General features: G+C 38.8%; 1 protein-coding gene across 6 annotated transcripts in view; it reads right to left on the bottom strand.

The window, feature by feature from the left end:
- The window catches only part of Grm1 (glutamate metabotropic receptor 1), a 476,253-nt gene that overhangs the window by 54,846 nt on the left and 406,915 nt on the right, over positions 1-14,492 (bottom strand). For all 6 annotated transcript variants that reach the window (XM_060380287.1, XM_060380290.1, XM_060380289.1 and 3 more), the window contains 2 exons: positions 8,934-9,180; positions 3,847-4,015 (listed from right to left, as the gene is read on the bottom strand). In XM_060380287.1, coding sequence (XP_060236270.1) covers positions 3,847-4,015; positions 8,934-9,180 — 416 coding nt within the window. The remainder of the gene's footprint in view (positions 1-3,846; positions 4,016-8,933; positions 9,181-14,492) is intronic.

Raw genomic sequence — 14,492 nt, 5'->3', positions numbered from 1 at the left:
CCTTTACAAATGTGTTCCACTGAATTAGCCCACGTTCTGTTGCCAAAACCAAATACTAGAAGCTACAGGATCTATAAGCAAAAGAGATTTATTTAGTTCACAGTTTTGATGACTGGAAGTCCAAGATTAAACAGCATGATTTGGTTGCACACGAGGGCTTCTTTGGGCTACAGCACGATGAGGAGAACTGGTTTGCTTGCAGAACAGTCTAAGCTTTGTAACACACTATTGCCATGATAAATCACTGAAGGAGACAAGTGATGAATATTAATCTCTTTTGGGAGTGATATCCCAAATGACTTACTTTCCCATAGGTCCTACCTCTTAAAAGTCCTGCCACCTCTCTGCAAGGTCACCCTGAGGGCTAAGTTTCAGTACAAAAATCTCTGTGGCACACACACAAACTATAATACTCACAAACCAAGTGGCTAACCATGGCCACAGTCATCATAGTAAGAGCACATTAGCACCCAGTCAATCTAGCTGTCATGAGTATAGTTGGTTTCAGTGTAACTTCTTCAGAGAAGGTGCAAGATAATTAAAACTTCACTTTGTCTCAGAACTTAATTATTTCCTTAAAATGGCTACAGCTACCAACAGTTTTTTTTTTTCTCTTTTTTTTTTTCCACCCTAACAACTTCTCTCAGTGGCTTCATGCTCTTTTGTTGTTGTGGTTGTTTTCTTCTTATTATTTTTTTTATTTATTACAATGTATTCATTTTGCATCTCAGCTGTAGAACCTTGCTTGTATCTTCCCAACCCCACTGTCCCTCCCTCCCTCTTCTCCTCCCATGCCCCTTCCCAAGTTCACTGATAACGTAGGTCCTCCTCTTCTTCCATCTGACACTAGCCTATCAGGTCTCATCAGGACTGGCTGCATTGTCTTCCTCTGTGGCCTGGTAAGGCTGACCCCCACACACACTCAGGGGGAAGTGATCAAACAGCCAGCCACTAAGTTCATGTCAGAGACAGCCCCTGTTCCCCTTACTAGGGTACCCACTTGGAGACTGAGTTGACATGGGCTACATCTGAGCAGGGGTTCTAGGTTATCTCCATGCATGGTCCTTGGTTGGAGAATCAGTCTCAGTTGGGCGCAGATTTTTTGGCTCTGTTGCTCTCCTTGTGGAGCTCCAGTCCCTTCCAGGTCTTTCTATCTCCCCATTCTTTCATATGATTCCCTGTAATCTGTCCAAAGTTTGGCTATGAGACTCAGCATCTGCTTTAATACCCTGCTGGGTAGAGTTTTTCAGAGGACCTCTGTGGTAAGCTCCTGTTTTGTTCCTTGTTTTCACCCTCTTCTGATGTCTATCCCATTTGCCTTTCTGAATGAGAATTGAGCATCTTACCCAGGGTCCTCCTTCTTGCTTAGCTTCTTTAGATGTACATATTTTAGTATGTGTATCCTCTGTTATATGTCTAATATCCACTTAAAAGTGAGTATATACCATGTGTGTCTTTCTGGTTCTGGGATACCTCACTCAGGATGATCTTTTCTAGAGCCCACCATTTGCCTACAGATCATTTTCTTGTTTTTAATTGCTGAGTAATATTCCATTGTGTAAATGTACCACAATTTCTGTATCCATTCCTCAGTTGAGAGACATCTGGGTTGTTTCCATGTTCTAGCTATTATGAATAAAGCTACTATGGACAATGTTGAGTAAATGTCCTTGTTGTATACTTGAGCATCTTTTGGATATATGCCTAGGAGTGGTATAGCTGGATGTTCAGGTAGCACTATTCCTAATTGTCTGAGAAAGCACCAGATTGATTTCCAAAGTGGTTGTACAAGTTTACATTCCCACCAACAATGGAGGAGGGTTCTCCTTTCTCCACATCCTCTCTAGCATGTGTTGTCACTTGAGTTTTTGATCTTAGCCATTCTGATGGGTGTAAGATGAAATCTCAGGGTCGTTTTGATTTGCATCTCCCTGATGACTAATGATGTTGAGCATTTCTTTAAGTGTTTCTCAGCCATTCTATATTCCTCCACAGAGAATTCTCTGTTTAGCTCTGTATCCCATTTTTAATTGAATTACTTGATTTTTTGCTGTTTAACTTTTTGAGATATATATATATATATATATATATATATATATACATATATATATATATCCTGGATATTAGTTTTCTGTCAGATATAAGGTTCCAACATTTGTTTATTTTAAAGTCCTGGAGAGATCAGGAATACATGGCACTTTTCTAAACATAGTAAAGACAATATAAAGCCAACATCAAACTAAACAGAGAGAAACAAATCAATTCCACTGAAATCAGGGAAAAGGAAAGACTGCCCACTCTCTCCTTATCTCTTCAACATAATTCTTGAAGTCCTTGTGAGAGCAATAAGACAATTAAAGGAGATCAAGGGGATTCAATTTGGAAAGGAAGAAGTCAAAGTATCACTATTTGCAGATGATATGATAGTATACATGAGTGACCCCAAAAATCCTAACTCCTACATCTGATAAACACCTTCTGCAAAGTGGCTAGATTCAAAATTGACTCAAAAAAAATCAGTAGCCCTCCTGGATACAAAAGACTTCATGCTCTTAGAGGAGCCAAACCTCCTAACTTTTGTAGTAGTTCATATAAAGGCATCTCAATCCTCCACAGAAAAGCTTAGGTTATGCTTCAACCTCAGGAGACATAAGTCTCCTGAGTGCTCTTCTGTATGCTTTGGGCTTCCTCTCCATTTAGGGAGAGGGTTCGAAGCTCCCAGGGAGAGCAAGGCATCATTATAGCACAGAAAGTGGTCCAGAGCTTTACAAGAGATCCACTCCAGCCCCAATTGTGCTGTACAACATCTACGTGACAACTTGTCTGCTCCTTGAGATGAATCACAGCAAATTAGAGCTAGGGAAGACCTATTAGTTTATCTGAGCTTGATGCCTGCCTGCTTACCACCCCTGCCCTATACAACACTGCTGCAATAGCCTGGACCTAAATAAATGTTACCCAGCCTTCTTCCATGACTATCATCCCCAACACATCCAGCAAGAAACCTGGTGTCTAGCATTTTCTACATATGGTATTATCACCAGCTATTCACTTCTTCTTTCCTGAAAGTCCTGGATATAATTAAAGTTGGAGACTCATTTTGTTTAAAAAAATACTTTTTTCAGGAGGACCGAAGTACTTCATAGGGAAAGAGCAATGCTATTCACAGATTCTGTATTGTTTTGGTTTTCCTTCTTCCCAGACTGATTGTTACTTTAGCTATATTCTTGGCATTGTACAGCTTTTCCCTTCTTTAACAATAGCTGGAACTATGACTAAGTGATTTTATTGGCTTTGATTTCCACATTTACTCTTGCTCCTAAGTTTTTAATTTTAAAATAATTGACAAAACATTATATCAAGTTGGGCAACATGGAGGTTTGATATATGTGTGCATTGTGTAATGATTGCCACAGTGAAATTTATTAATACATCCATCACAATCCATGCTGTGCATTAGGTTCCCAGAGCTTTCTTTAGTAATAGATGCCACTATGATTTAGCACAATTACTGGTTTCCACATGTACTTCTGTTTAGATTTTTAATGCAATTATTCATCGCTTTGCTGCCTACAGTATATGTAAGTTCCCAGCCTATCTCTCCTATTAAAATATAAACTTAAACTATTTAAATAATTTACATACTTCCCAATGGAATATCTAGATATCTCAAATCATTGAAATGCCTATATAAATATCTAAAACCCTTGCTTTTCAGTTGTAGCTAAACATAAGGGCAACAATATCCTTTCTGAAGTCTTGCTTTAAAAATATCTGTTTTTCTTCACTACTGCACAGGTGGGGATCTCTTTGTGAATAATGTCTAGTGATGCATTTGTGCCTTACCTTAATCTGACCCTTTAAGCAAGGCTCACTGCACACAGACCGTACCATTCCACTTTTGTTCATCTGGATTTTGTAATCATCGATATTCAGCACGCCTTCATGCCAGGTTCCCACATGGACATAGTCATAGCGGTTAGCTTCAGTGTACTGCAGATTCATGATGTCATATCTACAAAGAAAATAAATGCACAAAACTCTTATTGGATATTTTCCTGATGAAGAAAATAAGTGAAATTTGTAAGTGGATTTTAGTGGGAGAAGAGAGGTCAAAGCTTGGATCATCACATCCCAGCACCAGTGACTGTCATATTCAGTTTATTCTGAATACTTCCTTTGATTCTCTAGAAAATATTTGTATACCATCTGTTTTTTATAAATAACATATTCCTATAATTTTTCTCTGCTTGAACTTCAAAAGGTAATGTTATGTGAGTATAGTTGATCAACTCATTAAAACCATGTAGTGCACCTTAAACAATTAACAATCCATAAGAACATTAATTTCCTTGCAATTTGTTACTTTTACTTTATATTCCCTTTTTATACTCAGTTGCCATTTTCATTACAATGAATATTTTAAATGTAGGAGGTTTTTACAAAGCTTAGAACAATTACTAAGTACAAATACAGCATGGAACCTGAAAAGGTTATCTTTAGTTAGTAAAGAGATTAAGGACTTAATGTGTGTATCATGTGATATGTGTATGTATTATATGTTGTATGTGTGTCATATGTGTGTGCTGCATGCACATAAATGCTAGATTACAGTGGTGCCTATGTGCACTGATAGAGTCTGGAAGATGACATTTGGCATTCTCTTTTAATCTTTACCTTGCTATCTTGTGCTAGGTTTTTTCATTAACTCAGAAGCTCATTATTTTGGCTAGGTTGGTTGACCAGTGAGCTCCCTGGATCTTTCTGTTTCTAAACCCTCAATTTTTGGAGATAGAGTTATGAGTGTTTCTGGTATTCTCTATGTGTGCGAGGAATTTAAACTCAGGTTCTCTTGCTTATTGAGCACTCTTACCAATAAAACCATCTTGTCAGCCAATTTAGTATTTTGTACGTCGACATTTAAAGAGATCTCTTCCCTGACTGAGAGAAACATTTGTGGAACTGAACAACTGGTGTCAGCTATTTCAGTAGCTTCAAATGCTGTACAAAGACAGAGTCGACATCTGAAATCTACTGTAGTATGGATGGCACCAAGTATCTTTCTATTTTTCTTTCTCTCATGAAATAGTTACTGAAGCCAAAATACCTTCTGAATTCCGGAAGACATTTTTCCCCCAGGGCTACAGTGGAAGACAGTTGACAGTATAATGAATAGAACAGAGGACTTGTCATCAGGATGTGTGAGCTGGGCCCTTGTCTCGCATATTAATAGTAAGTTACACTGCTTAGGACTGAATCTCTGCAAGACTTTTCAGGGTCTCATCTGGATTTGGGAAACTAAGACACATCAGAAGCTACTTTAAAATTGGGACACATACATTTATATCTGAATATATACATTTTCCCCAAATTCCTGTGCTGAGACCCTTACTCCAAAGTGACTGAGCAGTGATAAGTTCAGGAGAAAGGAGTCCTCAGGGTTAAAATTCTTGCCTATGCAAAAGCAGCTTTAGGAATCACTCCTGCCTTTCTAGCACAGATGGACACCATTAGAAGGGACCATCCATGAGTAAGAAAGCAGGTCCTTGTCAGACAGCAAACTTTATCTTAGGTTTTCCAGCCTCCTGAATTGGGTCCACCAAATGGCCACTACGGGTCACATGGTACCTTGTAGCCCCACTTTGCATGTGAAGCATTGCCTAAGATTATTAATATTTCTATTCCTAGGAACATGATAACATACTAACTAGTTCTATTACATAAAATACTTGGGAAGATATTGTGTTAGTATAGCCATTCATTTCCAACAATCTCCAGTGTTCATTCCTTTTTATTCTTGCTTTAACATACAGTAGTTTGTCTAAGCTCAGTGCTTGGCTTCTTACTGCATCTGCAGAGGAATTATCTTTTTCAGCTATGCACAGTCCTTAACTCCTGTCTATAACAGGAGTCATCATGGTCCTCTTCATGTTTGGCCCAAGGAACTAGATGTCAATTGATCAGCACAGCTTCCTCTTTCTGAGCAGTCCTCTACCCCTACTACACCCTGATGCCCCTGCTTTATCCATTCTGGAACACTTTTTTCTTTGAAACTTTGTAATTCTCATTCTCATTACTAGAGACATCTGCTGTCTAACTGCCTGAAGTTGGCTTCTAAAATCTACTGGGTGTACCTGGCCTACCTCCTTATCTAGATAATAACTATTCATTTACTGGTATTGTTTCTCCTGTTCTTACTTTGTAAATGTGTGCTGTCACCTGTGGGGTATCTCAAGGCTTCTTCACATGCGGATTCTAACAATAGCAGTTAGAATTTGCTTTCTACAAATAGCAGTTTCCTTAAAATCTGACTTATGGAAAATAAAGGACTTTCCCCTTGGCTAGTGGAGAAAACTTATAGTGTGCCCAGAGCTCGTTATTTATCATTTTGCTGTTCTGGCTTTGGCTAATAATTATTATCCCCCTTGTTGCTGTGGCTTATCAGAATATTTCAGAGTAGCTCTGAGTGAAAGTTAAGTGGCTATTAATTGTGAGCTTGTAACAATCATCTGGGGATTAATGAGCAGTTTATGCCTCCAAAATCTTTCATTTTGAACACTCACTGCAGTGATCCTGTTGTGACTGTTCAATACAAGTCTTTCTCTGTTTTTCTTTTCATTAATTCCTACTCTTTACTCCATATTAGGATATGACACTTCCTTACAAGTATCAATAATGTCATATTTGCAAACTGCCAGATTAAACCATCTTCTCCCTAAAAGTCATTTTCCCAAGACTCTTGTTAGCACCTCCTCATTCACTCTCTCATAATGAAAACTGGTTTATACTTCATTAGCATTTAGAAACAGAAAATTTCACAATATTTTCTTATGAAAACACTTTTTAAAAAAATATTCAAATGAAGGAAGAAAAATAACAACAACAAAATCTAAGAATATCAAAGAAGGAATTCAAGGTTACTAAAAAACAGCTTCCAGTACTGGCACATAAATCATAAATCAGCTTCCCCCATGCCATTTTTTTTAACACCAGTGTTTCTTCCCAGAATGTTGTTGTAGTTTATTTGAAATGTCCTTATGTAAATCATATCCACACAAAATCTTCTCACTGCATTCAGTTTATGTTATGTGATGAATAACTGAAAAAATTACCAGAGGGACCAAGAACATGTGATGTTATGACAGGAGCTAGAAGCCAAAGGGAAGTAGTGAGAAAAAAAAAATTGGACTAAGTTGACCAGTTTCATAGAAGAGCAAATGATTCCTGAAAAAGGATGCAGAGGAAGACACAGAAGTTAAAATGTAATTAGAGATGAAAGAGACAAAAGCTGATAATCTGGATGATGTATAAATAGAAAAAGAGGAAGGAAATGTGCATTTGCTAAGTGTGAAAATGCTCCATCCCTGTGCTAATCAAACATGTGTAAGTTCCTCATGTGTTTTGAAGTTCTGTTATTGCTATATATTATTATTATTGTTGTTGTTGTTGTTGTTTTATTTACTGCTGTTTGGAATTATGAAGGAAAGTTTTACAGGGCAAGCCTGAACCTCTACTAAACCCCATTTCCAGTGCACTCAGTATTACAATAGTGGGATTAGATGGTTGGGTGATCTCTCTTCTAAATCTCAAGCTGTTTTATTCCTCCTGATGCCAATTTCTAAGGTACTTAAGGCCCCACATTCCCTGGCTCTGAATCATCCATTCCACGCAGATTCCAATCACCTAACTGCCATCTTGCATTGAATCCTGTAGTACATGGTTTTAATTGTTGATAAAGACATATCATTTATCCTGTACAAAGCTGTTCGATTTTTATGGGGAGACTCCACTTAGCCCCCATAAGGGATTCTCCACAGGTGGAACTTGACACCTCCATGCAAAGTCTCTCACAGTACTTGTATCATGACACAAAGAAAACTTTCAGCAATTTTGCCTAATTTTAGGATTAGATAAAAAGCAGCATGGTGTGGCAAAGTGATAACAAGCCCCAGATCACACTGCTTCTACCACTTGCTCTCTGTGTGATTCTTAGTAACAGGCTAACTGTGACACTCTTTCATTATGTGTCAGAGAAGGAAATCAATGCACCAAGTCATAAGACATAACTAATCTAATGTTTCATCTTAGCATAAAACATTTGTCCCTTGGAATCTCTAAGTCTATAGAACCACACTATGGAAGATAGCAGGATCTGTGTAATGGAAACACTGGGTATCATCTATGGGTTCAGGGTCTTTTGTCTTCATGCTACAGATTTCAATTCCTTTGCCATTTTTATTATTTCTTTCCTAGGAAATGTGTATGAATGAATGCAGCTAATCTTAACACAGACCATATTCAATATGTACCAGCTATATATGAACTCACTGATGGCATCAAAACAAATGTTACAGAACTGAATGTATGTAAAATGACTCAAATAAAAATTATATATAATATGCATATTATGTATAATTTCCCTTTTCTATTTGCTTAATTTTTTGAAAACTACTATAAATCAAATTCCATTTCCCAGAGCCTCAAGTCTTTCTTCTTTTGAGGCATATAAACAAAAACTTGTTAGCCTGAGAAATAAGGATGTACATATAGGATTTTGTTGTTGTCACATAGTATTAATCTGGTGGAATATGCATGAGGAGAGTGGCATGTGTCCATCAATGTGACTGTTGCTGCCTGGTGCATACAGTGCTTGGCAAGGCTCTGCTATTCAGCTGTAAAGCCTTCATGGAGATCTCAGACATCCTGAGAGAAAGCACAGGTGATTTCTTAGTATGAGAGTAGCTAGCAGGGTGTGGTATTCTTAGAGTTAAAGACTAAGTATTTTGGCCTTTGCAGAAGTGGTATGGTCTTAGTTTCAGCTGTATTTTTTTCTGTCTAGGTGTTATCTTCAACATTCCCAAACCACAGAAATAAACAGAACCCTAGTTGTTGCTCCTGTCGGTTCAGGGGTCACAAAGATAGAGATTCTTTACCTTCCAGGAGCATCTCCCTTCTCATCGAACCACACCTCCTCTCCAGACACACCAACAAAAGAGGATTTGATGAGGAAATCCAGGAGCTTCCTGCCATCAATAGGCTTCATGGCATCACACAGGCCCACATGGCCAGGACACAGAGCATGGTGCATGTTCTGCAGACCGTGTGCCATGGCGTAGATGGCATTGATGACAAACCCCATTTTACTGTCTTGGACGTAGTTCTCTTCTAAGCTCTCATTCCCTGTAACAATAAAAACAGATCACCACCAACGTCACAGCATGAATCTAGTCAGGGCTACCCAATATTCAGTGATTGATGTTTTCAGGGTTTCAGACCCTGAAAGGGATCATGACATTGGCAAAAACAAGGTCACTTTGTAATTATGACCAACTGTAGTATATTCTGTCTGAAAACAATGTTTTTCTCTTTATTTTTCCCTTTATTCCGTAAATATTTTATGTTGTGAAGTAAACAGCATAGAGGTGAAGATAAAGAATTTTCATATAAGTAGATCATCAGGGAACAATGGAAAGAATTCTTTTCACTTTAAATTTTTTTAAAATTTTTTTAATATTAGTTAAAGTTCATTAACTTTGTATCCCAGCTGTATCTTGCTCCCTCATTCCCTCCCAATCCCACCCACCCTCCCTCATCTCCTCCTGCCCCCCTCCAAGTTCACCTGTAAGGAAGAACCCCCTCCACCCTCATCCAATCCTGGTCCATCAGGTATCTTCAGGACTGGCTGAAAAGTCCTTCTCTGTGGCCGAGCAGGGCCGCTCCTCGCTCCCCCCCACACAGGGGGGGGGAGTCAAAGAGCCAGCCATTGAGTTCATGTCAGAAACAGTCCCTGTTCCCCTTACCAGGGTACCCACTTGGACAATGAGCCACCATGGGCTACATCTGAGCAGAGGTTCTAGGTTATTTTCATACAATGGAATACTACTCAGCAATTAAAAACAAGGAAATCATGAAATTTGCAGGCAAATGGTGGAACCTAGGAAAGATTATCCTCAGTGAGGTATCCCAAAAGCAGAAAGACATACAGGGTATATACTCACTCATAAGTGGATACTAGACATATAACATAGGATAAACAAACTAAAATCTGTACACCCGAGGAAGCTAATCAGGAAGGAGGACTCTGGTTAAGAATGGAGATGCTCAATCTCCATTCAGAAAGGCAAAGAGGATGGACATTGGAGAAGGGAGAGAGGGCCTCTGAAAAGCTCTACCCTGCAGGCTGAGACTCATAGCCAAACTTTGGGCAGAGTACAGGGAATCTTATAAAAAAAAGTGGAGATAGTAAGACCTGGAAAGGACAGGAGCTCCACAAGGACAGTGACAGATCCTAAAATTCTGGGCACACGGTTCTTTTCTGAAACTGATACTCCAGCCAAGGACCACTCATAGGGATGGCCTGGAACCCCTGTACCGAGGTAGCCTATGGCAGTTCAGTATCCAAGTGGCCTACATAGTAATGGGGACAGGGATTGTCTCTGACAGGAACTGATTGGCCTGCCCTTTGATCACCTCCCTCTGAGGGGGGAGCAGCCTTACCAGGCCACAGAAGAAGACAATGCAGCCACTCCTGATGAGTCCTGATAGACTGGGGTCAGATGGAAGGAGAGGAGGACCTCCGTTTTCAGTGGACTGGGAGAGGGACACAGGTGGGGAAGAGGGAGGGTGGGATTGGGAGGGGAGGAGGGAGGAAGGTACAGGGGGGATACAAAGTGAATAAACTGTAATTAATAAAAATAAAAATAATTAAATAAAAAACACAAAATTAAAAAAAGGAACAGTAAAGAATTGTGGCTTTGATGTTGAATTTGGAATGAAAATAAAAAATGTCTAGAGCTCTATTTAAAGAATGGTTTATTTAGATGAACTTGTAAACTGAGGTAGATACTTGTGTATCAGTCCTGAGAGTGAGGTGCAAATTATGGAATCAATTTGAATCCATCTTCCAGATTTACTTGTCAGGTCAGTGTTTGGAGTGAGATTTGCTAAAGTACTGTTTGTCAGACTGGAAGAAAAATTTCAAGAGGAAAACAAGAGTAAGAAAGGCCAAGAAGACATTTGAAAAATCAAACCACACAAAATCAATGCACAATGATATACTAAACAGAAAGCAGAAACACTCCTTGAAAAAGTTGCCAAGGCTTTGAAGTAAAATGAGTGAAGTCTTTTGGTATCTGCAGGAAGACCTGTGCTAACCCAGTGATTGTCTAGCAATACTTCATTCATCAGCACCAAGGCAGAATCTATTCCTGGATGTCTGTGAAATCAGTGCTCTCCTTTTTATCTTTATTTAGGGCAATCATATAACTTTTCCAAAATGGGTCATATTTTCAGGATGAAAGTGAGTGAGGATCATAATTGTTCCTGAATGGAAATGTGAACAAGGCAAGCTGGGGAAACTGATGCACATTCTAAAGACTGCGACCTCCAACTGTACCTATTTACTGATTGTAATATGGGTAGGATTTATGTATATACATAGGTAAATATAAGCATATGTATACTATACAGTCAGTAGAACACTTTCACTAATTTTACATTTATGTAATTTTAATGACAGGTATATAATGATATAATAGTTACTGATTTTGCATTTATGTTATAATAACATTCAGCAAATGAGGTAGACATCAACCTTCCCACTTTATGGGTGAAAAAGAATCAGGGTGTAATATGGATTCAATGCTTTTCCTTTTTAAGTTACACTCAGTGGCTACATGATGCAGATACAGGAGTTTACACAGCAGGCAAGAGGCCTGTGTACAATATCATTTCAAGTCCAGTTTAGTGTGTGTCCTTTGGGTTATTCCAGATGTGCACAGATGTCTCACTAGTGAGTAGTCCTGACCTTGATCCACTAGCACAGAGAACCCCAGCCTGATAGTATTTGTCATAGAGAGACCTAGGCACTTTGACAATGTTTCTAAGCAATTATCGTAAGGTAAATTAGCCAAGCTCTTCCAAATTACTTGCTAGCACACACACAGGGCTCCCTAATTTTTCTAGTAATCTGGCTCTGAACATGAAAGGGCAGTTGCAATCAATGAGAACTCTTTCCAGCTTCTATCCTAGTCTCAACTCTATTGGTTCCCATATAGTGAGCAAATATTTAGACTGTAAAACATTTGCTTTGTCACAGCAACTGCCCTAGATCATATTGCACAGATGTATTATCTGGGATACAAAGTAAATAAACTGTAATTAATATAAAAAATAAAAATTAAAAATTATGGTGTGTTTACATATCCTGAAGATCAGGTAATACCATTCCATTGAACTTGGGACTCTGTGTCTCTCTAAAGAGAAGAAACAGGGCAACCCTGCAGCTTCTTTGCTTTCACAATTGATAGGGCCCAGAACAACACCAGAGTTGCAAACCACAACCCCTGGAGTAAAATCTTTGCAGATTTGCAGTAAGTACTTGGCAGCTAATTGTAGAGACTGAGCAGATTATAGAGGGCTGGTGGCTTTTGTTGAGTGTGGGAAGTTGTAGTTAACCAACTCCTTCATCAACAAATGGCTGCCCTGGAACCATTTAAACGTAGACTTAATGACTTAAATAGTGTGACAAACAATGGCTTTTGCTAAAACATAAGCTCTTTGGGAAACATTCTACTAATCTGTCACTGATTTACTTTTGTTTATTTGTTTTTGTCTTTTTAAAATTATTTGTTTTATAACTTTTTTACTTTATATCCCAATTGTAGCTCCCTCCCTTGTCTCTTCCCCCCTATTCCCCTTCCCTAGTCCACAGAAAGGGGAAACCTTTTTCCTCTACTATCTGACCATAGCCTATCAAGTCTCATCAGAACTGCCTGCATCCTCTTCCTCTGTAGCCTGACATAGCCTCTCTCCCAGGGGAAGGTGATCAAAGAGTGAGCAACATAGCCTATGTCAGAGACAGCCCGTGCTCACCTTACCAGGGAACCCACATATAGACTGAGTTGCCTATGGCTACATCTGAGCTGGAGGTCTGGCTCCTCTCCATACATGGTCCTTGGTTGGTTACTGCTTTACTTTTGGTGAACAGTTTTGCTAACTAATATTCATGTGACATTGGCATTCTAAATCTAGAGTGGCTTTTGACCAACACAATACAGTATTTATAAAGTGATTGATCCTTATACATAAAAAATAAATGGGATATATTAATACATTCATATACTTTAGGGTTTTTCCCCCTGTAATTCATAAGTGAGGTGCATGAAACAGAAGCACAGAAGGCTGCCATTTACTGAAGAGGTTTTGATATATAAACACAGGGCATGTGGATTAGTACACGCCTGTGACATCTGGGAGTAAGCTATATTGTGACTTTTTATTTTAGATTGACTGCTAGAGGAGACTATTTGCTGATGTTTTACATTGATATTATAGTAGATTTATCAGTCTAGGTAAACAATGACATCACCTTGTCCCCATATCACAACTCACGGGATTTCTTGAAATCCAAATTCCCTTTTCTGTGATGTCTCCTAACAACATCTCTTGAACAAATCAAATCTGGAATACCCAAGGGCCTAATAAAAACTCATTGCTAGTAAGATTTAGTCAATAACTGTCACAGAAATTAAAAGAGTAGCTTCTAGAATCAATATTGTCAAGAATACGTAGACAAATAGCTCTTAGCAGAAACTATCAATAAAAGACATGCAGGGTCTAGACTTCATGCAAATCGATTTAGATATGCCAACAGGATCAGGCTGTGAGGAGAATATTTACACAATCGAGAAAGCCAAATATAATTCTATATTAGGAAGGATCACCTTGAGAGGTCATGAGGCTGATCCAAAGCTGTTCAAATTATACTCAGAAAAGGAATGTAAGCAATATTCTACTCTAGTAGAAAATTGCTTCTCATGGGATATGCATTAACAAATCTGAAATAGCTGCCCACACATATAACAAGGTTAAACAAACAAATAAATAAATGGCAGATGTTATAAGCACAGTGTATCACTGGTATAATGGGAGGTTATAGAAAAGCAAACAATACAGTTAGAATAAATCATGTAACATGAGACTAGATCTGGAGATATCAACATGAATTTAACATAGGCTAATCAGTTTATAGATAAATGTCTAAATGTGGTTTTAAATACTTTAAAATTCTTATGTACCTGTGTGTTTCTGTGTCTAGGTATAAGTACCTACAGAAGCCAGAAGAGGTTGTCCAGTCCTCTGGAACTAAAGATGCAGCTGATTGGGGGCAACCTGCTATGGTTGTTGGGAACTGAAGCCTGGTCCTCTGTGAGAGTAGCAAAAATACTTAACCCCCAAGCCCTATGCATGGCTGTATACATTCCCTAGTTATGCACACTAAAGAATAAGGAGTTGGAGGGGCGGCTGGAGAGATATATCCGTAGGTAAGAGCACTGGCAACAATTCCAGAGGACCTGGGTTTGATTCTTAGCACTCACTTGGTGGCTCACAACCATCTGTAACTTCAGCTCCATGGCATCCTACACTCCCTTCTCTCCTCCGCAATCATCAGGCACACACATGGTACACAGACATACGTGCAGACCAAACTC

The sequence above is a fragment of the Meriones unguiculatus genome, chromosome 3 (genome assembly GCF_030254825.1).
Source record: "Meriones unguiculatus strain TT.TT164.6M chromosome 3, Bangor_MerUng_6.1, whole genome shotgun sequence".
Lineage (NCBI taxonomy): Eukaryota > Metazoa > Chordata > Mammalia > Rodentia > Muridae > Meriones > Meriones unguiculatus.
This window is presented reverse-complemented; position numbering and strand designations above follow the sequence as displayed.